The sequence below is a fragment of the Bufo gargarizans genome, chromosome 3 (assembly GCF_014858855.1).
Source record: "Bufo gargarizans isolate SCDJY-AF-19 chromosome 3, ASM1485885v1, whole genome shotgun sequence".
NCBI classification, from domain to species: domain Eukaryota; kingdom Metazoa; phylum Chordata; class Amphibia; order Anura; family Bufonidae; genus Bufo; species Bufo gargarizans.
The window spans coordinates 303234325-303260314 of record NC_058082.1 but is presented as its reverse complement, the minus strand read 5'-3'; the positions used below and the strand labels follow the sequence as shown (position 1 = coordinate 303260314).

The 25990-nt window shown below is 43.6% G+C and overlaps 1 protein-coding gene across 1 annotated transcript in view; it reads right to left on the bottom strand.

Annotated features, from left to right (window-relative positions):
- Window positions 1-23489, bottom strand: part of COL9A2 (collagen type IX alpha 2 chain) — a 50129-nt gene extending 26640 nt beyond the window's left edge. Inside the window, exons 1-11 of the mRNA XM_044285629.1 lie at window positions 23451-23489; window positions 22859-22891; window positions 20176-20238; window positions 19493-19546; window positions 16941-17027; window positions 16747-16800; window positions 15292-15345; window positions 13117-13164; window positions 12152-12208; window positions 8029-8082; window positions 6468-6521 (exon numbers count right to left, since the gene is read on the bottom strand). Coding sequence (XP_044141564.1) covers window positions 6468-6521; window positions 8029-8082; window positions 12152-12208; window positions 13117-13164; window positions 15292-15345; window positions 16747-16800; window positions 16941-17027; window positions 19493-19546; window positions 20176-20238; window positions 22859-22891; window positions 23451-23489 — 597 coding nt within the window. The remainder of the gene's footprint in view (window positions 1-6467; window positions 6522-8028; window positions 8083-12151; window positions 12209-13116; window positions 13165-15291; window positions 15346-16746; window positions 16801-16940; window positions 17028-19492; window positions 19547-20175; window positions 20239-22858; window positions 22892-23450) is intronic.
- Window positions 23490-25990: the final 2501 nt, after the last annotated feature.

Genomic DNA, 25990 nt, shown 5'->3' with positions numbered 1-25990 from the left:
GCATGTCTCTGATGATGACGAAACACAGGTGCCAACTGCTGCGTCTTTCTGCAGTGTGCAGACTGAACAGGAGGTCAGGGATCAAGACTGGGTGGAAGACGATGCAGGGGACGATGAGGTCCTAGACCCCACATGGAATGAAGGTCGTGCCACTGACTTTCACAGTTCGGAGGAAGAGGCAGTGGTGAGACCGAGCCAACAGCGTAGCAAAAGAGGGAGCAGTGGGCAAAAGCAGAACACCCGCCGCCAAGAGACTCCGCCTGCTACTGACCGCCGCCATCTGGGACCGAGCACCCCAAAGGCAGCTTCAAGGAGTTCCCTGGCATGGCACTTCTTCAAACAATGTGCTGACGACAAGACCCGAGTGGTTTGCACGCTGTGCCATCAGAGCCTGAAGCGAGGCATTAACGTTCTGAACCTGAGCACAACCTGCATGACCAGGCACCTGCATGCAAAGCATGAACTGCAGTGGAGTAAACACCTTAAAACCAAGGAAGTCACTCAGGCTCCCCCTGCTACCTCTTCTGCTGCTGCCGCCTCGGCCTATTCTGCTGCTGCCGCCTCGGCCTCTTCCTCCGCCTCTGGAGGAACGTTGGCACCTGCCGCCCAGCAAACAGGGGATGTACCACCAACACCACCACCACCACCTCCGTCACCAAGCGTCTCAACCATGTCACACGCCAGCGTTCAGCTCTCCATCTCACAAACATTTGATAGAAAGCGTAAATTCCCACCTAGCCACCCTCGATCCCTGGCCCTGAATGCCAGCATTTCTAAACTACTGGCCTATGAAATGCTGTCATTTAGGCTGGTGGACACAGACAGCTTCAAACAGCTCATGTCGCTTGCTGTCCCACAGTATGTTGTTCCCAGCCGGCACTACTTCTCCAAGAGAGCCGTGCCTTCCCTGCACAACCAAGTATCCGATAAAATCAAGTGTGCACTGCGCAACGCCATCTGTGGCAAGGTCCACCTAACCACAGATACGTGGACCAGTAAGCACAGGCCAGGGACGCTATATCTCCCTAACTGCACACTGGGTAAATGTAGTGGCAGCTGGGCCCCAGGCGGAGAGCTGTTTGGCGCACGTCCTTCCGCCGCCAAGGATCGCAGGGCAACATTCTTTGCCTCCTGTTGCCACCTCCTCCTTCTCGGCTTCCTCCTCCTCTTCTTCCACCTGCTCATCCAGTCAGCCACACACCTTCACCACCAACTTCAGCACAGCCCGGGGTAAACGTCAGCAGGCCATTCTGAAACTCATATGTTTGGGGGACAGGCCCCACACCGCACAGGAGTTGTGGCGGGGTATAGAACAACAGACCGACGAGTGGTTGCTGCCGGTGAGCCTCAAGCCCGGCCTGGTGGTGTGTGATAATGGGCGAAATCTCGTTGCAGCTCTGGGACTAGCCAATTTGACGCACATCCCTTGCTTGGCGCATGTGCTGAATTTGGTGGTGCAGAAGTTCATTCACAACTACCCCGACATGTCAGAGCTGCTGCATAAAGTGCGGGCCGTCTGTTCGCGCTTCCGGCGTTCACATCCTGCTGCTGCTCGCCTGTCTGCGCTACAGCGTAACTTCGGCCTTCCCGCTCACCGCCTCATATGCGACGTGCCCACCAGGTGGAACTCCACCTTGCACATGCTGGACAGACTGTGCGAGCAGCAGCAGGCCATAGTGGAGTTTCAGCTGCAGCACGCACGGGTCAGTCGCACTACAGAACAGCACCACTTCACCACCAATGACTGGGCCTCCATGCGAGACCTGTGTGCCCTGTTGCGCTGTTTCGAGTACTCCACCAACATGGCCAGTGGCGATGACACCGTTATCAGCGTTACAATACCACTTCTATGTCTCCTTGAGAAAACACTTAGGGCGATGATGGAAGAGGAGGTGGCCCAGGAGGAGGAGGAGGAGGAGGAAGAGGGGTCATTTTTAGCACTTTCAGGCCAGTCTCTTCGAAGTGACTCAGAGGGAGGTTTTTGGCAACAGCAGAGGCCAGGTACAAATGTGGCCAGCCAGGGCCCACTACTGGAGGACGAGGAGGACGAGGATGAGGAGGAGGTGGAGGAGGATGAGGATGAAGCATGGTCACAGCGGGGTGGCACCCAACGCAGCTCGGGTCCATCACTGGTGCGTGGCTGGGGGGAAAGGCAGGACGATGACGATACGCCTCCCACAGAGGACAGCTTGTCCTTACCCCTGGGCAGCCTGGCACACATGAGCGACTACATGCTGCAGTGCCTGCGCAACGACAGCAGAGTTGCCCACATTTTAACCTGTGCGGACTACTGGGTTGCCACCCTGCTGGATCCACGCTACAAAGACAATGTGCCCACCTTACTTCCTGCACTGGAGCGTGATAGGAAGATGCGCGAGTACAAGCGCACGTTGGTAGACGCGCTACTGAGAGCATTCCCAAATGTCACAGGGGAACAAGTGGAAGCCCAAGGCCAAGGCAGAGGAGGAGCAAGAGGTCGCCAAGGCAGCTGTGTCACGGCCAGCTCCTCTGAGGGCAGGGTTAGCATGGCAGAGATGTGGAAAACTTTTGTCAACACGCCACAGCTAACTGCACCACCACCTGATACGCAACGTGTTAGCAGGAGGCAACATTTCACTAACATGGTGGAACAGTACGTGTGCACACCCCTCCACGTACTGACTGATGGTTCGGCCCCATTCAACTTCTGGGTCTCTAAATTGTCCACGTGGCCAGAGCTAGCCTTTTATGCCTTGGAGGTGCTGGCCTGCCCGGCAGCCAGCGTTTTGTCTGAACGTGTATTCAGCACGGCAGGGGGCGTCATTACAGACAAACGCAGCCGCCTGTCTACAGCCAATGTGGACAAGCTGACGTTCATAAAAATGAACCAGGCATGGATCCCACAGGACCTGTCCGTCCCTTGTCCAGATTAGACATTAACTACCTCCCCATAACCATATATTATTGGACTCCAGGGCACTTCCTCATTCAATCCTATTTTTATTTTCATTTTACCATTATATTGCGAGGCTACCCAAAGTTGAATGAACCTCTCCTCTGCCTGTGTGCTAGGCCTAAATATATGCCAATGGACTGTTGCAGTGGTGGGTGACGTGAAGCCTCATTCTCTGCTATGACATGCAGACTAATTCTCTGCTGACATGAAGACAGATTCTCTGTTACGGGACCTCCCTCCTCTGCCTGGGTGCTGGGCCTAAATATATGCCAATGGACTGTTGCAGTGGTGGGTGACGTGAAGCCTGATTCTCTGCTATGACATGCAGACTAATTCTCTGCTGACATGAAGACAGATTCTCTGTTACGGGACCTCTCTCCTCTGCCTGTGTGTGTGCTGGGCCTAAATATATGCCAATGGACTGTTGCAGTGGTGGCTGACGTGAAGCCTCATTCTCTGCTATGACATGCAGACTAATTCTCTGCTGACATGAAGCCAGATTGTCTGTTACGGGACCTCTCTCCTCTGCCTGTGTGTGTGCTGGGCCTAAATATATGCCAATGGACTGTTGCAGTGGTGGCTGACGTGAAGCCTCATTCTCTGCTATGACATGCAGACTAATTCTCTGCTGACATGAAGACAGATTCTCTGTTACGGGACCTCTCTCCTCTGCCTGTGTGTGTGCTGGGCCTAAATATATGCCAATGGACTGTTGCAGTGGTGGCTGACGTGAAGCCTCATTCTCTGCTATGACATGCAGACTGATTCTCTGCTGACATGAAGCCAGATTCTCTGTTACGGGACCTCTCTCCTCTGCCTGTGTGTGTGCTGGGCCTAAATATATGCCAATGGACTGTTGCAGTGGTGGCTGACGTGAAGCCTCATTCTCTGCTATGACATGCAGACTAATTCTCTGCTGACATGAAGACAGATTCTCTGTTACGGGACCTCCCTCCTCTGCCTGGGTGCTGGGCCTAAATATATGCCAATGGACTGTTGCAGTGGTGGCTGACGTGAAGCCTCATTCTCTGCTATGACATGCAGACTAATTCTCTGCTGACATGAAGACAGATTCTCTGTTACGGGACCTCCCTCCTCTGCCTGGGTGCTGGGCCTAAATATATGCCAATGGACTGTTGCAGTGGTGGCTGACGTGAAGCCTCATTCTCTGCTATGACATGCAGACTAATTCTCTGCTGACATGAAGACAGATTCTCTGTTACGGGACCTCCCTCCTCTGCCTGGGTGCTGGGCCTAAATATATGCCAATGGACTGTTGCAGTGGTGGGTGACGTGAAGCCTCATTCTCTGCTATGACATGCAGACTGATTCTCTGCTGACATGAAGCCAGATTGTCTGTTACGGGACCTCCCTCCTCTGCCTGGGTGCTGGGCCTAAATATATGCCAATGGACTGTTGCAGTGGTGGCTGACGTGAAGCCTCATTCTCTGCTATGACATGCAGACTAATTCTCTGCTGACATGAAGACAGATTCTCTGTTACGGGACCTCCCTCCTCTGCCTGGGTGCTGGGCCTAAATATATGCCAATGGACTGTTGCAGTGGTGGCTGACGTGAAGCCTCATTCTCTGCTATGACATGCAGACTAATTCTCTGCTGACATGAAGACAGATTCTCTGTTACGGGACCTCTCTCCTCTGCCTGTGTGCTAGGCCTAAATATATGCCAATGGACTGTTGCAGTGGTGGGTGACGTGAAGCCTCATTCTCTGCTATGACATGCAGACTAATTCTCTGCTGACATGAAGACAGATTCTCTGTTACGGGACCTCCCTCCTCTGCCTGGGTGCTGGGCCTAAATATATGCCAATGGACTGTTGCAGTGGTGGGTGACGTGAAGCCTCATTCTCTGCTATGACATGCAGACTGATTCTCTGCTGACATGAAGCCAGATTGTCTGTTACGGGACCTCTCTCCTCTGCCTGTGTGCTAGGCCTAAATATATGCCAATGGACTGTTGCAGTGGTGGCTGACGTGAAGCCTCATTCTCTGCTATGACATGCAGACTGATTCTCTGCTGACATGAAGCCAGATCGTCTGTTACGGGACCTCTCTGCTCTGCCTGTGTGCTAGGCCTAAATATATGCCAATGGACTGTTGCAGTGGTGGGTGACGTGAAGCCTCATTCTCTGCTATGACATGCAGACTGATTCTCTGCTGTCATGAAGCCAGATTGTCTGTTACGGGACCTCTCTGCTCTGCCTGTGTGCTAGGCCTAAATATATGCCAATGGACTGTTGCAGTGGTGGGTGACGTGAAGCCTCATTCTCTGCTATGACATGCAGACTGATTCTCTGCTGACATGAAGCCAGATTGTCTGTTACGGGACCTCTCTCCTCTGCCTGTGTGCTAGGCCTAAATATATGCCAATGGACTGTTGCAGTGGTGGCTGACGTGAAGCCTCATTCTCTGCTATGACATGCAGACTAATTCTCTGCTGACATGAAGCCAGATTGTCTGTTACGGGACCTCTCTCCTCTGCCTGGGTGCTGGGCCTAAATTTATGACAATGGACTGTTGCAGTGGTGGCTGACGTGAAGCCTGATTCTCTGCTATGACATGCAGACTGATTCTCTGCTGACATGAAGCCAGATCCTCTGTTACGGGACCTCTCTCCTCTGCCTGTGTGTGTGCTGGGCCTAAATATATGCCAATGGACTGTTGCAGTGGTGGCTGACGTGAAGCCTCATTCTCTGCTATGACATGCAGACTGATTCTCTGCTGACATGAAGCCAGATTCTCTGTTACGGGACCTCTCTCCTCTGCCTGTGTGTGTGCTGGGCCTAAATATATGCCAATGGACTGTTGCAGTGGTGGCTGACGTGAAGCCTCATTCTCTGCTATGACATGCAGACTAATTCTCTGCTGACATGAAGACAGATTCTCTGTTACGGGACCTCCCTCCTCTGCCTGGGTGCTGGGCCTAAATATATGCCAATGGACTGTTGCAGTGGTGGCTGACGTGAAGCCTCATTCTCTGCTATGACATGCAGACTAATTCTCTGCTGACATGAAGACAGATTCTCTGTTACGGGACCTCTCTCCTCTGCCTGGGTGCCGGGGCCTAAATATCTGAGAATGGACTGTTCCAGTGGTGGGTGACGGGAAGCCAGATTCTCTGCTATGGAACCTCTCTCCAATTGATTTTGGTTAATTTTTATTTATTTAATTTTTATTTTAATTCATTTCCCTATCCACATTTGTTTGCAGGGGATTTACCTACATGTTGCTGCCTTTTGCAGCCCTCTAGCTCTTTCCTGGGCTGTTTTACAGCCTTTTTAGTGCCGAAAAGTTCGGGTCCCCATTGACTTCAATGGGGTTCGGGTTCGGGACGAAGTTCGGATCGGGTTCGGATCCCGAACCCGAACATTTCCGGGATGTTCGGCCGAACTTCTCGAACCCGAACATCCAGGTGTTCGCTCAACTCTATAGATAACTATCCAGATATGCAGTATGTTTGTAAAATAGGTTTTTATGTATGCAAATTAGTTACAGAAAATTTCCAGAACTTACCGGGGGTCCTGGAATTCCTTGTTCTCCAGAAATACCAACATCTCCTTTTGGACCCTGTAATTACAGATAAAACTTTTACTTTTTATTTACTGGAATTTACAGTACACAAAGGTGCTTGCTTTTCTCAATGTGGATTCGCTCGGTGTTTGCGCTGCAGCGTCGATTTACGTATTCAAAAATGCAAACGGCAAACGTGGTGTGAAAATATCCTTATAATTAGAATGATAACAATAGCATGATTTATAGCATCTAGAAGGGCAAATCCCTCATTGAGGTCTCATAGAGGCTCAGGTATGTGACTAATGGCCTTTTCATTGTAACAGTCTCTGCTCCAGACGTCAAACAGGTAGGAGGGGGGTGACTAGTTCACTTGTTCTGGAGCAGACAAGCAGAAGGAGGCTTGACAGCCAATCAGTGACATGTGTGTGCAATCTAACCCCTTCCAAACACACCCAGTTTTAACCTTCCTGAAGCAGCCTAAATTTGCAAATGTGACACTGTGTCACTTTATGTGGTAATAACCTTTGAATGCTTTTACCCGGAGATCCTGAGATCTGAGTTTTTTCGTGACACACCGTACTTCTTGTTAATGGCAAATTTTGGTCAATCAATATATTTTACCTTTATTAAAAAAAAATCCAAAACTTGGATTTTCTCTGCTTTTAAAACATATAGGGGCACATTTATCAAGACCAGCTCAGAAGGGAAGGAGCACTATTTGGCTTTTGGAGCATGGATTTTCCTGGAATGGCTTTGGGTGCTACATCACAGCCATGTCATACAGTCTGCATTACAGTAATCACCAACACCGGCACTTACAGCAGGGGCCCAGCTGTCTGTCACAACCAGATCCCTGCCCTGATCAAGCAAGTGCGGCTTTTGTGCCCACCTGTTCAGCGCACCGTGTACCATGTACGGCACGATGCAGGAACTCCTTGAATGCTGCAACGTACATGTATGGCATGTAGTGAGAAGTTAAATCCTGCTCTGTGACTGCTTTTTCCCAGTTATTGCATATGCTACCTGTCTCCTGTATGTTTGTTAGTTCTCTGCCTCTACTGAGTATTCTTGTGTTTTTTGACTTGGCTTTTTACTCATCTTCTCTTTTAGTGATCCTTCTACCTTTGCATCTCTGTCACTTTTGTTTCTATTGCTTTTGACTCGGCTTGTTTCTGACATTGCAATTGGATACTGTACAACCAGTTGACCTGTCTGCTCCACATACCAGCAGCTACCTGATTAATGGAAGATAGATTCCATTCCACTTGCAGGATCCACTCAAGGTTATCGAGTTATCTACTTAGGTTCCTGATAGTGGGATTGCTCTTATTAGGACAGCTATTCCGTTGTAGACAGAGCCCTGTAGCGATAGGGTAGCTAGCACCAAGTATGGCAGTGGGTGTATGGTTTTCTGGACAGGTTACTTGTGTCCCATCAGTTTTGCTACAGTGATGTAATTTACCAATAAATCTTAAATAACAAGTTAGATGTGACCTCTATTTGGCTACATTGTTGTATGGAGGTATGGATTTATAATAATCAGACTTTTTGAAGTACTTACAAGTTTTCCTTGTTGTCCAGGCTCACCAAGTGGACCAGGGCGTCCTTTGTGACCCTACAAAGAAAGAAATCTGATTATGAAAATTTGTGTCATATTCTTTGGTATCAATAGTCTAATATCTAGTTGCTAAAGATAAAATGGTAAATAAAAGACTAAATTGCATAGTTCCAGGATGTAGATTAGTTCTAGCATGATTTAATGTTTGCTGTGTTGATGAAAGAAAGTTATCTACTTGTCCAGTTAAAACTCTAGATTGCGTTTTCTTTAGCAATAATATAAAGGGGCAGTCATTCTATATGTCATGATTAATTCATAAATCTTTGCTTATGATTAAAGGAATGTTCCATGCTAAGCATTTTTGGCATATCCACAGGATATGCCACAAATCTCAGATAGATGTGAGTAGTGTTGAGCGAAGCAAAGTTCACAAAGTGACGTAGGAAGTCATCATGCCAGCCGCCGAGATTTCACGATGGATCTCAAATTAGGATGGCTGTGGCAGACTCTTTGCAAGCAAATGGATGAGGTGAGTATTTTTTATTTAATTTTTTTAACAGAGTAACCTCTGACAGCCCTCAATGGTTATCTCAGATGCCGCGATCAGCGATGAAAGCGGTATCTGAGGGGGTCAATGATGGGGCGCAGTACCATCGCCGTTCCCCATCATTGTGCCTGCTACTCACAAAGAAATGCGCTTTGTGACTTAGTAATTTATAATTCATCACATAGCAAATTTCTTTGTGAATTTTGGCGAAGCAACCAAATCAAGGTTTTGAGAACTTCGCTCATGGCACCTGTACCTATCCCCATAATGGGGATCCCTCACCTCCCAATCCACTTCCAGCGTCCAGAATCACTAAGGAGAGGCATATCCACAAAGAAAATGTCTATAAAATGCATACAGTCCAGTGCGTATACCTTGGGTTCCAGCAAGCATCCTGGTTTGACAAAGAGGGCGATCCCCCGAAAGCACAGGATCTTAGCTGGAACCCAAGGAATACACACTGGACTGTATGTATTTTATGGACATTTGCTTTGTGGATATGCCATGATAAAGCATTTGTACTATACCACTGATGTTGGCTAAAGCAAGCAAAGGAAAAGAAACATTTGCCTTTGGTGCGTTTTTCTGTACTAAATGTGCAGGTTGGTCATACTGGTTTATATGCACCGGAAAGACCAGTGTGGATTACTATAAGAGTCACTGACTTCTTATTTACAGGTGCATCTCAATACATTAGAATATCATAGAAAAGTAAATTTATTTCATTATTTCAATTCAAAAAGTGAAACTCATATATAGATCCATAACAGACATAGTGATCTATTTCAAGCGTTTATCTCTTTTAATGTTAATGATTATGACTTAAAGCTAATGATAACCCAAAATTCAGTATCTCAGAAAATTAGAATATTAAATAAGACCAATTAAAATGATTTTTAACACTGTAATATTGGCCTACTGAAAAGTATGTACAGTATATGCACTCAATAGTTGGTTGGGACTCTTTTTGCGTGAATTACTGCATCGATGTTGTGTAACATGGAGGAAACTAGCCTGTGGCACTGCTGAGGTGTTATGGAAGCCCAGGTTGCTTTGATACCAGCTTTCAGCTTGGCTACATTGTTGGGTCTGGAGTCTCTTATTTTCCTCTTGACCATTCCCCATAAAGGGTTTAACTCCTTAACGCCTAGCGCCATACATGTACGGCGCTGGTGGGGTCTTCAAAGATGGCACCAGCTTATGAGCGCTGCGGGCGCCATAGCCACGTGTGGCCGCCTGCTTCTTATAGCAAACACCCGCAGCTAATGTCCACAAACGGCAGCGAGCGCTTCCGGTGGTGCTCCGGCTCCCCGTGTGGTGATCGGAGGAGCCGGAGCATGTATGCAGCAGCCCCTGTCTTTGTGAATGACAGGAGGCTGCTGCATAGTATTTCCTATGGAGCCCTTGCCTGTAATAGGGCTCCATAGAAAACTAGCAAAATCATCATAGATTCCAATTCAAGTGCACTGGAGTATATGATGATAGTAGTCTAATGATTGCATGTTATAGTTCCCTATGGGGAATAAAAATTCTAATCACCCCCTTTTTCCCACCATAAAAATAAAAGAACTAAAGAAATTTAAAAAATACACATCATGGGTGTTGCGATGTGCGAAAACAACCATAATTAAAAAATATAAAAATATATTCCCCATACGGTAAACAGCAAAAGGGAAAAAAATGTCTGAATGGCCGATTCGCAGTTTTTGGTCGCTTCATTTTCTACAAAAAAATGTAATAAAAAATGATGAAAAAGTCATACACACCCCCAGAATGGTATCAATGAAAAGTTCAGATCCCCCCGCAAAAAATGAGCCCCCATACAGCTCCGTACACATAATTACATCGGATTCGTACTGACCTGTAGAATAAAACTAACCAGTCAGTTTTATCGTACATCGAAGGTCGTAAATAAAAAACCCGTAAAACAGTGATGGAAATGCTTTTTTTTTTTGCAATTTCCCCCCATTTGGAATTTTTTCCCCGCTTGCAACTACATCATATTCAATATTAAATGGTGGCATTGGAAAGTACAACTTGTCCTTGAAAAAACAAGCCCTCATATGGCTATGTAAACATACAAAATAAAAAAGTTATGGCTCTGGGAAGGCAGGGAGCTCAAAACGAAAACGCAAAAAAAATACCTCCGTGCCTGATAGGGTTAAGTCAGGAGAGTTGCTGGCCATTTAAGCACCATTATTAAACCAGGTGTTGGTACTTTTGGCAGTGTGGGCAGGTACCAAGTGCTGCTGGAAAATGAAATCTAAATTTCCTGCATCTCCTGGACTTTCCTTGACAATCCTTTGAAGACCACAGTTATCCCTGTTCTTGTGCAGCTTTTTCTACCACACTTTTTCCTTCCAATCAACTTTCCATTAATATGCTTGGATACAGTACTCTGAACAGCCAGCTTCTTTAGCAATGACCTTTTGAGGCTTATGCTCCTTGTGAAGGGTGTCAATGACTGTCTTATGGACAACTGTCAAATCAGCAGTCTTCCCCATGATTGTGTAGCCTACTAAACCAGTCTGAGGACGATTTAAAGGATTAGGAAACCTTTGCTGTTTTGTGTTGATTACTTGATTAGTGTGACACCATTAGTCTACAATATTGACATTTTTTTTACAATATTCAAATTTTCTGAGATACTGACTTTTGGGTTTTCATTAGCTGTAAGCCATAATTATCAACATAAAAAAAAATATTGAAATAGATCACTCTGTGTGTAATGAATCTATATGATATATGAGTTTCACTTTTTGAATTTAATTTCTGAAATAAATTAGCTTTTTAATGATATTTTAATTTATTGAGATGCAGCTGTAACTATGCAGGTGAGTGGTTCTCTCCATTCACTTCTACCGGCGTCATTGAAATAGAAGAGCACCCTTGGTCGGCTAACTCTCAGAGACGTGAACTGAGAAAGCCACACATGCACAACCACCTCTGCATTCAGTCTCTGCCTAGATGCATCAGCCAGAGATTGTCTCACCAGGCGGTATGGGGATCAGAGAGGGACCCTTGTTCTGGAGATAGGTGCAGCTCATCGCTCCTAGAGTTCTTGCATCTTCTAGACATTTATAGTACTGTATATTCTGTGGATATGCCATAAATGTTTGCAATGGGAATATTTTTTTATCAGGAAGAGCACTGTTGTCTCTCTGCGAAAGTGTACTGGGCCCACATTGAACCAAGGCAAAATCTACACTGTGAGTTATAAATATGATTACATTGTTGTCCATGCTGTATTTTTGTACATAGGGAGTCATTTATCAAAACAGAGACGTCGGGTTTTTCGTCTAAAAATGTCACAAAACATGCCAATTGTTGCTTTTTGCAACATTTTGGAGACACTCTACTTTTCAATATGGTCTCTGTTTAAGGCAGAAAAGTGAGATTAGACCTGGATTATGGCACATTTACTAGCTGCGACACTTGAAATGTTGCAGAAATGACGCAGAAAAGTCTCTAATGTTAAATGACCCCCATAACAATCCTTTATTCTAAACTCTGAAACTGTAATAAATGAATTCTAAAAGAAAAATAACATTAAAATAAGTATGAAATAGAGATGTTTACCTTAACCCCTTGAAGACCTTGTGGACCCTTTGGACCAGCTGGGCAGTTGGATGGGCACTAGAAAACATTATCACATAGCAGAGAGTGAGCGTTTTAGTCTTTATTATGTCTATAGTGTGAATACATTTTATATTTTACAATCAATATTATCAATAAGGCTAAGTACATGTAGGTTATCTGTGAAGCAATTCATAAGAAAAAGATCCATCAATTCCAAAGGGGCTTGATTCCATGAGTCGTCCTTTCGGGGCCCCATGGAGGGACCTCTGGTACTCTAGTGGGCCAGTTTGACACAGCTTTGACAATTTTGAAGATAGTTACAAATATTGTTCAGTATGACAGTGCCATTTCAACCTATCAAGAACTAGGTCTAATTTCTTAATTCTGTTTTGAAGCTAAAAGAAACATCTGATTGGCTGTCATGAAAAACAAAGGGGAAGATTTATCAAAACTGGTGTAAAGAAAAATTGCCTTAGTTGCCAATAGTAACCAATCAGATTACGCCTTACATTTTCCAAAGGAGCTCTGAAGAATGAAAGGAGGAATCTGATTGGTTGCTATGGGCAATTAAGGCAGTTTTCCTTTACACTTTTGATAAATCCCCCCAAGTACACTTTCTATTTTTCATACAAGTCTCCAATTATTCCCAGTTAAAAGTTACGTCTGTCTTTTTGTTTTGCCAGCATAAAAGAGTTTACACATTGCCAAGCTATGATTGTTTCCAGACAGCCAATTTCAGCCCCTCATCAGTAAATACACAGCTCGTAATATTGTGCTGTATCTATCTTTCCTCTTTCATCGATAGGCTGACAGCATTCTTTTTATTTTATTTTCTTCAAAGAACATTTCCCTGGGCAGCAAATTCAGAATAAAGAAACCTCAATTACAAAGCGAGATATTTTGGGAATAAAATAAAAACAGAGGAGCTATGTGCTAACTGGATTACCCCCAAAAAGGGCACTCACCAGGAAATCGGCACTGCCTTCCAAGCCTAGAATGCTCCCTGAAGGACCCTGAAATATAAAGGAATTGTGAGACCTCATGGTACATTTCGTTTCCTGAATCTGCAGGACTAATCCTTTGTGGAACGCTCTAGTGTCTTATTAGCCATTTCTGCTCTGTACTCGTAAATTCTTGTAATTACAGACTCAGCATTTACTGTTCATTCAGCAATTTAGGAACTGTACAGGGACAATGTGCTACACAGATAGTACTGAGCCTTACTGCTCAGAGGAGAGAAAAGAAGAAGCTGATAATAAGTTGCACATAATGAATGTCAATGCAAATAGCAAAATACAGCAGAAGAAGACTATAGGAAGAAGAGTACACTCTCAGGAGGAACAGATCATACCCTGGAGGTAAATGGTGAAAGGTGACAGTTTCATAGAACATCCTGCTAATGTATGTGAACAATATGCTAAAATAAGTCTCTGTGGAGGTCAGTTATTAATGGCAAATTCAGCTAGCAAAGTTGCACAAGTGACTATTTATACTGCCAGTGTAGTCAGACTAATACACACCGGGGACATTAAAAAAAAAAAAAAATTAATGGACAAAAGACTCATAATGAAAATGTTGCAAAATCATATTACATAAAAGTAACAATATATTCAAATAACAAAAATGATACAAATAGAGCCGCGCTTCAACTCACTAACGGCAGATGTACTTAGTTATAGACGGTAAGTTTTGGAAAGCAGAGCCCTCTGGTTTGAATTGTTTATTAGTTTGTTACTATGTGATGTCTGATTTTGTTTGTGCACATAGTCATTATAAAGTGTTGTAGGAAGTAATGTTAGTGCTTGATAAATAAAGAGTATTAGAATTACTGATAACCACCCTGTGCTGTCTCATTTTATGACTGCTGCACCTAAAACTTGGTTAATAGCGACGAATGATCGACAGCTATCTCTCCCGACTCCCTCATACACATACATGTTTGGTTCGGCCAAACATGTATGTGTATTCTACGGGGAGAGCGGAGAAAGCTGCTGCCAGACACAAGGATTGGGTGAAAATACTTTGGTGATGTCGGGGGAGAGTCATGAGCTCCCCACATACATTAGAGTGTTGGCCAAACCCACTGCTCTTAGCTGGTTCAGCTAACAGTAACCCAATATGTATGGGGGTCTTTAGGGTATACACAAAAGGAGAGAGGCCCCAAAATCACACACTTGATGGCCACACATCATAGTTATGGGATGTCTGGATTCTGTGACAGGTGGGGATCTAATAAAGGCCCTCAGAGCTGCCAATATTAAATTCCTATACAGCACCTTATAAACTAAAAAAAGGTAAACAGAATTTTTTCCTTTAACTGAATAAAAGCTGTAAAACATAATATATAGATATGTAGAATGGTTGTAACCATAACAACCCAGGTTAATATTAACATCCTCCCTTTATTATAGAAAGAATAAAAAGAAAGATGGAACTGCATTTTTTAAATCCCCTTTCCCTCCATCTACAATCCCCTTTCCCTCCATCTACAAAAAAGTATGGCTGTCAAAATGTAGTAAGGCAGAAACAAAATGAGAGGTTGCTTTGTTAAAGTGTAAACTTTTAATTTTTAAATGTTTTAACAATAATGGTCAATCCTTAGAATAACTATCAATAAGTGATTATTTGGGGTCTGACCCCACAGAAGAAGAAAGGTGCAGTTGAATTTGCTGGATGGGCATCCTCCATGTGAGTATGGTTGTGTCTAGTACTGCAGTGCCAGACATAGCCATATGGATGAGCACAGTGTTGTGTAGAGTACTGGTGATAGGTGTGAGTCTGGATACCCAATAAGTGCACCTTGATGGCCTAGTCTCAGTTGGAAATACCTTTAAGAAAGTAGACACTGATCATTTTTATACTAGCAACCATAGATAGGATGTCTGTTGATGTACATAAAACTAAAGTTCTATGTGAAATCAGCAGAACCTGTGCGCAGTTTTGAAAAATGTTGCCAATTTTGCCATCAGATAATGCATTTTATGACACAATTAATACATTTCCCCCACTGTATGCATCTCACTCTCTATTAAATACATATGGCCAAGCAAAGGATAAAAGCAATTTAAGCCTAACATGACAAAGTATTTTAACAATACATTTCAAATTTACTTTAGTATAAAGAAAATATCTATACATACTGGTTTTCCAGGAGGTCCAGGTGGTCCTGAAGACCCAAGAGGACCTTTTATGCCCTAAGAAAACACAAAACAAACCATGACCAACACAATTTATACGATAATGTAAGGGGAAAAGATGTTTTTTCAAAGTAAGCCCGGAAACTGTCCTATCTAAGTAGGGGTTTATATAGTGTGGAAAATGCATGTATATGAGTTTCAAAACCAATGAAATGTAACAAAATGACTGGATGGCTGTAGATGGGCTTCAATATTCTTTAAGACCCATTATGTGTCATTATTTTGTGATGCAGAGGCTACTGTAACAACTTTACCTATTTCTGCTCCAGAAGCCAGACAAGGAGGCAGGAGAGGGTATAGAACTGTGATAAGTTCACCTGTTCTAGCTCCTGAGATGGAGCAGAGCAGCAGGAGAGCATTGGCTTGAGAGCCAACCCATTAGATCTGTGCTCCAATTAAATCCCGCTGCCTTTTGCTCAATGTTATTGTTAATTAGCCTGGTTTATCTTTCTGTGCATTTTCTGTGTATACTTGTGTTTACTGACCCATCATATTTACCCAACTATTCTTTTGCCGTTTCTGTAGTATTTGCTATTGTATATGTCCTCAGACTGTTTCCTAACAATTCTCTTGCCTTTCGTTACTGTGCTGTTTGTCTCTTTGGTTTTGAGTCTGACCTGGCTTGTCTTTGTTGCGGATACTTGTTACCGATTTGGCCTTGATGTTTTTCCCCTCTGGCTCTCACCCCAACTACCATGACCGCACCACCTGTTCACTTCATCTGCTAGCAGCTACCCTGTAAACAGAACCTAGGATTCCATACTACTAGCAGGAACTGCTAAGTGTGAACTAGTTCCAGTTTCTGAATGGAACCGCGCCTATTGAGGAAGATATTCCACTGTAGGCAGGACCCTACTTAGTGATAGGGTTGTTTCAGGTTAAAACCCCCACACCCTAGTTCTTGCTAAGTCTGACAGTGGATGTGGATTTTGAAGGAAAGGTTACCAGTACTACTACAGTTTCGTTACAGATACCCTGCACTGTGTATACAGAAAAATATAAAACTGACAGTAAACTCTAGTCTGACAACTAGACCTCTGACCTGTTCTTGCTCAGTGGTGTAGCTACCTCCTCTCTTCTGGGAAGACTTTCACTTTATTTTAGAGCCCAGGGGAGATTTACTAAGCAAAACTCTCTAGAACTTAATTTTAAATTGTGCCCTGCTATGTGTTTTATACATTTTATGGCAACCTCACCAGTTTTGAAAAGTCTCTAGCCATTTAACCATAAGCGCATGGTGTGCTGTAAAATTTCACTTCACTAGACCTAAGGGTCCCAACTGAAACCATGATCCATTATTTCTGTTTGCAGAAACAATTTACCTATGGCCATTAAGCAAAAAGTCACATTTAATGTGTAGGTAGAAAGGTAATCATCTATATAAAAAAAATATCCTACCTTTGGTCCTGTGGCTCCGATTTCTCCAGGAAGCCCAACAGGCCCTGGATTACCCTACAAAAAAAGCCATATTGTCACTCCCTTTGTTGTTAAGGTCACTAATTATAGTAACATAGATGTGGGTTACACTTACAGGCAGTCCAGCAACGCCAGGGCCCTAATAAAAAAAGGGGAGAAATAAAAGAATGGTTTACATTGTAACTTATCAAATCAAATACAGTGATGAGATAAACATTCATACTCACTGGCTTTCCTGATGGTCCTGGAAGTCCAGACTGGCCCTGTGGATTACAATATTCAAAAACACGTTAATGGACAAATCGCTCTATAAAATTGCATGTGATTAAGAAATGTATACAGGAGAAGTTGAGAATGTAGAAGACACTTGACAACAGGTTTCTGGAAGTACCACACTCCTTGATTCAAATAATATGCCAAAATCAAAAGTTTCACTTGCTGCCTATCATGTTAGATGTGGTAGCAATAAGCAAATACAGTGTAATTAGAATCTGTCAGTGCCTTTCTCATACTGCCATGTACTGTACATCGCTTGGAAGGAAAAGCAATTCTCACAGTTTTATAGTTTTTTCTTTCTCTGTAGGGGGTGTCAAAAATTTATGTGCCACGTAGTATGTGCAAACACATCTGCAAGAAGTCCAAGATGCAAAGGAGTTCTGCAGTACCATTGCACATGGAAAGGGATCGATCTTGTCTTAAAGGGGTTGTCCGAGTTATTTTTTTGTTCTTTCTATGTTCCTAACTAAGCAAATATAACAGCTTTCCAATTAACTCACTTTATCTCCGGTGGCTGGTTTCTCAGATTTCACTGAGGGTCACATGACCTGTGATGTCAGCTTCTCTCCCTGCTCTGATAAAGGTCGTTTACAAGCCTGTAAACCAGACGTCACTGTGCTGGCCACGCCCCCCCCCCCCCCCCCTTCACTGGTCTGCTCTCTCTCCTAGGATTCTTAACCCCTTCAGCTGCACATACTGCGTATCGGCAGCAGTGACAATTCTGGGCACAGAAGCTGAAGGACTAGAGAGAGCATTGCACAAGAAGGTAGAGGGAAGATCCTGTGTGTATTAGCAGTGTCATTATACAGCTGGGACTTGTAGTTCTACACATACAACATGCTGCTGAGTCTCCCAGCAGGCAGACATGGCACTCAGGGCAGCTCTTGTATCCACTCCCTTAACAATGTCATTATACATCTGGGACTTGTAGTCCTACACATACAACATGCTGCAGAGTCTCCCAGCAGGCAGACATGTCACTCAGGGCAGCACTTGTATTCACTCCCCTAGCAGTGTCATTATACAGCTGGGACTTGTAGTTCTACACATACAACATGCTGCAGAGTCTCCCAGCAGGCAGACATGTCACTCAGGGCAGCTCCTGTATTCACTCCCTTAGCAGTGTCATTATACAGCTGGGACTTGTAGTTCTACACATACAACATGCTGCAGAGTCTCCCAGCAGGCAGACATGTCACTCAGGGCAGCACTTGTATTCACTCCCCTAGCAGTGTCATTATACAGCTGGGACTTGTAGTCCTACACATACAAGATGCTGCTTAGTTTCCCAGCAAGCAGACATGTCACTCAGGGCAGCTCTTGTATTCACTCCCTTAGCAGTGTCATTATACAGCTGGGACTTGTAGTTCTACACTTACAACATGCTGCAGAGTCTCCCAGCAGGCACACATGTCACTCAGGGCAGCTCTTGTATTTACTCCCTTAGCAGTGTCATTATACAGCTGGGACTTGTAGTTCTACACATACAACATGCTGCAGAGTTTCCAAGCAGGCAGACATGTCACTCAGGGCAACTCTTGTATTCACTCCCTTAGCAGTGTCATTATACAGCTAGGACTTGTAGTTCTACACATACAACATACTGCTGAGTCTCCCAGCAGGCAGACATGTCACTCAGGGCAGCTCTTGTATTCACTCCCTTAGTAGTGTCATTATACAGCTGGGACTTGTAGTTCTACACATACAACATGCTGCAGAGTTTCCCAGCAGGCAGACATGTCACTCAGGGCTGCTCTTGTATTCACTCCCTTAGCAGTGTCATTATACAGCTGGGACTTGTAGTTCTACACATACAACATGCTGCAGAGTTTCCCAGCAGGCAGACATGTCACTCAGGGCAGCTCTTGTATTCACTCCCTTAGCAGTGTCATTATACAGCTGGGACTTGTAGTTCTACACATACAACATGCTGCAGAGTTTCCCAGCAGGCAGACATGTCACTCAGGGCAGCTCTTGTATTCACTCCCTTAGCAGTGTCATTATACAGCTGGGACTTGTAGTTCTACACATACAACATGCTGCAGAGTTTCCCAGCAGGCAGACATGTCACTCAGGGCAGCTCTTGTATTCACTCCCTTGGCAGAGCAGGGGGAGGGGCAGAGATTGTTTTTATTGCATGTAAACAAAGGGCCAGAAAAGAACCAGGGAAATGAGGAAATATATATATATGTCTTTTGCATAAAACTTACTTAGCTTAGTTATATATTGCTGCCCATCAGATTTTCAGTGCTATATTTTTTATTTTTTTTTTCATAACTCGGACAACTCCTTTAAGGAGGGTTTCTTAAAATCTTTCTTCAGTGAGACAGTGAAAGAGAGGAGCTTAGTTCTATAAGGTGGCCAATGGGTACAATGTAGAAAAAGGCAGAAGTATTCAACAGTTTGGAAACAGTAGCGAAACGGGAAGGATAAAGATTTATCAGTTACTTACTTTTGGTCCAGGACGGCCTGGTTGCCCAGGATCCCCTTTAGCTCCAATGAGACCCTAAAATGCATTTGTGGTCAAAACCAAATTCAGTATTAAGATCATTTAAAATCTGGTTCTGGTAGACTAGTAATGAGTTCAATGTTCGATTGTAGTAGTAGGGAGTGCCAGGAACAGGAGAAAAGGTTCAATGTGCCCCCATGGGCCCCATAGCAGTCTTATTAATTATGATAGCTTAGGACATGTTGTGTTATACAACTGTTCAGATGGTGCAGTGCTGCGTGGTGGCCTTTTTTCGCGTGGTGCGGTGCTGCACGGTAGCCATTGTTGCTTTGGTGCTGTGCTGGTGGGGCCCAGTACCGGGATGGCATTGTCAGGCAGCAGGGGTGCTGTTTGACTGCTGGGTCCCGCCGTCTGCTGGTGCTATGCTGTGGCGCTGGTAGTCACCGCGCAGTGCTGCGCTGGGTTTGGAGGTCGCCGCCCAGGGCTGCACCAAGTTTAGAGTAGGTCCCTCTCAAAGAGGCAACCTTGATGCGGTGAGTGGGCTTATGCCTTTCGATCAAAATGTACACTAATGCCTCTTGGATAAGCATGCAATATAGGGGGCAGTACATTGAATATTGTGCTGAGAAGCTAGGTTAATTAGATCAAAGCATAGCTTTGCAACTGTCTACATTCAACCTACTTACATCAATTCCAGATTCACCAGGACGTCCGTCTGGCCCGGGAATGCCTGGCTCTCCTTTTGCACCCTGAAAAGGTAAAGCAAGGCAACATATTAGATTCAATATAGTTCTAAGGCCTAATGACTATCAATGACTAGAATATCTTATGTGCATATATTTGATTGTAGTAATTCGCAAATCTAATGGTATTGTCACAAATGTTTCTACACCTTAAAATTCATTAACACGCTGGCCAGGTAAATCACACCATGTTCCATTTCTGTGTTCAGCAGAACCATTTGATCAAATGTATGGACGGACATATATAACTGCAATCCTTTACAGCTGCATATGTCTGCCATTCATATAAACATATCAAGTGGCTTACATTTTGTTTTATAGAGTATTAATGAATAGAATATTGTACACTTTTTAATACAGTTTGGGCTGTAACTCCCGGTGTATCTTGGCCTTTGGCATATGATTTCCCGCTAAAAGGTGTCATGCCATCACAAAGTACATGACAGTCTTTTTCTTACAAAGCTAGAACCAGCCCTGTACCTCACATGGAGCCAGAGATCTCCACATTCATTGCTCTAATTGTTCTGCTACATTTATTTCAGGCTGGCATCTTGGGGGGCTGCACTTTCTCAAGAAGCATGTTCTTTCTGCTGCACCCCTGTAACTGCCACAGCTTCTAACAGCAGATATGGCTGGTGGCAACATCTCTGAGGTGGACTGATAAATAAAAATAAGAACAAACAGCAGGTGGTGCTATACAGATACATTTTATTGAATAGCTCAGTGGCTAAAATTACAAAAAATTACTAAAATTACTAAATTTCTAACTGTTTTCCTCAGAATAGGTCATCAGTGTCTGACACCCGGACCCCCGCCGATCAGCTGCTTGAGAAGTCAGCAGCGCTCCTGTGAGCACCGTGACCTTCTCGTTGCTTTTCCTACTCTAGTGATGACACGTTCATCGATCACGTGGCCCATGAGCATCTCAGCCCTATTCAAGTGAATGGGTCTGAGGCAGTACCAAGCACAGTTGCTACACAATGTACGGCGCTGTGCTTGGTACAGCTGATCAGCATAGATCCCATGAGTTGGTACCCCACCCATCCTGAGGATAAACCATCAATATGTAAATCAAGGAGAACCCCTTTAAATCTTATGAAAATCATTTGTGGTGTTCCCATGAAAAAACACTTTTATTCTTAACGCAAATGATGGATTCAGCGCTCCAAGGGGTGTGGCCATGGAGCTGAGGGGTACATAGGGGGCAGACCCCAGCTCTTAGTGACCTATTGCCTTCATTGGCACAAACAAATAAAAGAATGTTTAAATCATCGCAACTGATTTTCACAAGATAGGTATTGTTTGGATCAGCAGGATCAAACCTACCAGGGTGTATGTCTAATTAATAGGATCGATACAGCTGACAGGTGCTACTTAAAGGCCCCTTTCACACGTGCGAGTATTCCGCGCGGATGCGATGTGAGAGGTGAACGCATTGCACCCACACTGAATACCGACCCATTCATTTCTATGGGGCTGTTCACATGAGCGGTGATTTTCACGCATCACTTGTGCGTTGCGTGAAAATCGCAGCATGCTCTATATTTAAGTTTTTCATGCAACACAGGCACCATAGAAGTGAATGGGGTTGCGTGAAAATCGCAAGCATCCGCAAGCAAGTGCGGATGCGGTGCGATTTTCACGCACGGTTGCTAGGAGACGATCGGGATGGAGAGCCGATCTGTATTATTTTCCCTTATAACATGGTTATAAGGGAAAATAATAGCATTCTGAATACAGAATGCATAGTCAAATAGCGCTGGAGGGGTTAAAAAATAAATAAAAATTATTTAACTCACCTTAGTCCACTTGATCGCGTAGCCGGTATCTCCTTCTGTCTCCTTTGCTGAACAGGACCTGGGGTGAGCATTAATTACATGAACAGGACCTGTGATGAAGTCACTCCGGTCATCACATGTTCCATCACATGATCCATCACCATGGTAAAAGATCATGTGATGGAACATGTGATGACCGGAGTGACGTCATCACAGGTCCTGTTCATGTAATTAATGCTTACCCCAGGTCCTGTTCAGCAAAGGAGACAGAAGGAGATGCCGAGCTACGTGAACAAGTGGACTAAGGTGAGTTAAATACATTTTATTTTCTTAAACCCTCCAGCCCTATTGTACTATGCATTCTGTATTCAGAACGCCATTATTTTCCCTTATAACCATATTATAAGGGAAAATAATACAATCTACAGAACACCGATCCCAAGCAGTTCGGGTTTGGGTACCAAACATGCGCAATTTTTTTTACGCGAGTGCAAAATGCATTACAATGTTTTGCACTCGCGCAGAAAAATCGTGGGTGTTCCTGTAAGGCACCCGCACATTTTCCCGCAACGCCCGTGTGAAAGGGGCCAAAGTCTTCTTAAAGCTCCATGATGAGAAGCACATAATTAATAGTCTAGAACTAAAATAACATCTGCTTTAAAATGTAATGTTCTTATTTTCTGTTTGTGCCTTCAAATTCAGTTCACTCCTAAAATGTGCAAGAAACATAAATTTAAGTAGGATGAACTATCAAAAGAAGTCAAGCTTCCTACATGAACAGAGGCTAAGGCTAAGTTAAGCCTTTCTGTGTTCTAGAGGATTAAATCCCTTGTTTAATTGGTACTCACCGCAGGTCCGATTCCTGGAGGCCCTCTATCGCCCTGTAGAGAAGCAGAGGTCAATTAACAAACCGTCTCTAATTCACCCTGACTGCGCCAAGGGTTACAGTACACATCAATCACCATCAATGGTTGATTAAGAAACATTTGCTATAAATCTGTATAAGACAATGCCATTGTGTGATTTCCATTCCATAATGAAGGCTGAGGCTTACAAAAAATGAATCTTATTACCGTATATTTGAGGAGTAAGCCATAAAGTGGACTTGGTTTCATAAGAGTTTTTGCCATCGGATATATCATTTCATTTACTATGAAGCATCTGAACACAGTTTGCATGCAGTGGGGTTAGATTTAGATGATTAGTGAACAATCAGGCTCCATTTCTCATATTCTACAGGCTCTTCAAGAAGCAGAAGTAGCAACCTAGTTTTGATAAGTTCCCCAACTAGCCTATTAGCTTCCATGGTTGTAAATATTCATTCTGAATCAACTATAAATTAAATTTCCACTTTCGGTATGAACACTAATGTCAATGTGTGTTCCTACAACTGTTTATATTGCTACGTTCCTCTTCTAGAAACCATTGGAATTAATTTACCTTTTTCTCTGTTCCAGGTTTTAACCACCCACACACCATGATTCAGCATGGATGAATTTATAAACGAGTCCAACGAAGTAAGCAATGAACGTCTCCGAGATTAAAAGAACTAAATTACACTCATAGAAATCTCATTAGCTGAGAAACATAGAAGCCATCTGTGCGAGCACTGAATATCTTTATTGTGTATACAGCATTGTTACCAGAGCATATCAAGTGGTCAAAAAAATACATCATGATTATCAGAGCCAAGGAGCTATTTATTAGTAAGCCTACTCAAATAAAGGAAGCTTAACTATGTAGAGCCTACATCAAGAGTAATATTTTTAACTATTAAATCAGAAAACCCATGCAGAAAGTTTTAAAGCGGCTGTCCCAGAATGACAACTTAGTTGTGGACAGGTGAGAAATTTCTCATCAAAGCCTATGGGACTAAGACAGCTATCTCAGGCAGTCCCATAGACTTTTAATGGAGTGGCGGCATGCATGCGTCATTGCAGCTCCACTGAAACAGGCACAAGTGACCCTGTTTTTTTTGTGATCCTTTGGGTAGGTGATAAGTTACCATTCTGGGACAGCACCTATAATATAGTTTTTAGGCTTTAGTACTTCCTAAAGATGCATTAGAAACATTTTAAGACTGGACTATTTTCCCATCTTTAAGACCAGGCACGTTTTAGTTTTTTAAGGTTATATAAATCATTTTTGTATTTTTGTTTCAGTGATTCATGGACCTCGATTTTTATTGTATTTTATTATTTTTAGTTTTTCTTTTTCTTTTTTACACCCAGGAATAAAAAAAATGGGAAAAAGTCTAGTTGTTTGATATTTTAATAATATAAACTGGAACAATTTTTTTTTTAAATTGTATTACATTTCAGTTAGTCATTTTAATATAGTAATATAGTTTTGGTATAGTTTATTTACCCCCCCCCCCCCCCACCCCCCCCAAATAAAAAAACTGAATAAAAAGTCATCAATAAGTGTTAGGTACCCAAAAATGATACCAATGAAAACTACAAGGAATGACCCAGAGTATAAAGTTATAATTTTATTTATACCGAAAAATATAAAATGATAGTATTGCTTTTTCCTAACCCCCTCAGAAAAAGTGTTACTAAAAGTTTATCAGTAAGTTATGTGTACCCCAAAATGGCACCATTAAAAACTACTTGTCCCGCAAAAAGCAAGGCCTCATACGGCTATATGGATGGAAAAATTACAAAAGTTACAGCTCTTGACATGCAACAATGAAAAAATTGCTGCGTCATTAGGCTACCTGCACACGTTGCAGAATACATGCATTTTTTCTGTGCAGATTCCCATGCGGAAAACCCGCAGCGTAGTACAGTACCATACCAGCAAAGTGTATGAGATTACACAAATCTCACGTACACTTTGCAGATTTTTGGACCTACTGTGCGGATTTCCAAATCCGCAGCATGTCCATTATGTTTGCAGTTTTAGCTGCGGATTTCACAGTTTTCTAATGCCGGGTAAGATCTGCAGCAAAACCTCATCTAATCCACACCAAAAACCGCTGTTAAAAATTGCCGATTGTGGTGCGGATATGGCGCAGAAACGGACATAAATGTGCACAAATTTCTGTGAAGATCTTATGTGCATTCACCCGCACTCATGTGCAGGCGGTCTTAAAGCCCAAAACAGGTGTGTCACTAAGGGGTTAATATTACAGAAGATCTGAATCTGCTAAAATCCATCTGCTTCTGCAGCTACCTGGCCCTGCTGGGATGAGAGGAAGCAGTATCATGGATGCTTGCTGATCTGTATACAAAGTGCTCATTGAGGGGTGGGGTTAGCTGCGCTCATTTATCACAGCGTGTATCATGATCAGGGCGGCAGGGACAGTAAAAACCGTCTCTGCATTCTCTATGTGGAGTCCATCTGCCACTGGGCACCAGCTCACCAGCTTTTTGATCTTCGTGCAGCTGAAAACTCTGCAAGGACATTTAGAAACTTTCTTGCAGAATTAAATGTGAAACCACAGGATGTTTAAAGTCCAGAACTGGATAAAGATGTTTACGGCTTCATGCACACAACTGTATTTTTCATCCATGTGCTATCCACACTTTTGCGCACTTACCCATTAGTTTTTATGGGACCATGCACACATGTATTATTTGCATGCGGGCGCTTATTATAGAATATGTCTTATTCTGGTCCATATTACAGACTAGAGATGGCCTTGCAGTTCGCCCGGCAGTTGTTTAGCGGCAAACTTTGCTCGTTCGCGATTCGCCGAACATGTAAACATATGGCAATGTCCGCCGGTACCATAATCTTTTGCATTGCACCGAACTTTGACCCATGACACATCCATCAGGTGGGACAGGACAGCCAATTGAGACATTTCAGCACATGGACACATTCCCACCTTATAACAGAACCCGATCTGGCAGCTATTTTAAATTCTGTGTTTTGCCAGTGTAGGGTGAGGTTGCTGTGTGGAGCAGGGACAGGCTGTTAGGGAAACCAAGCGCTATAGGTGTGCTATCGATAGGTGTGATATACTGAGGGGT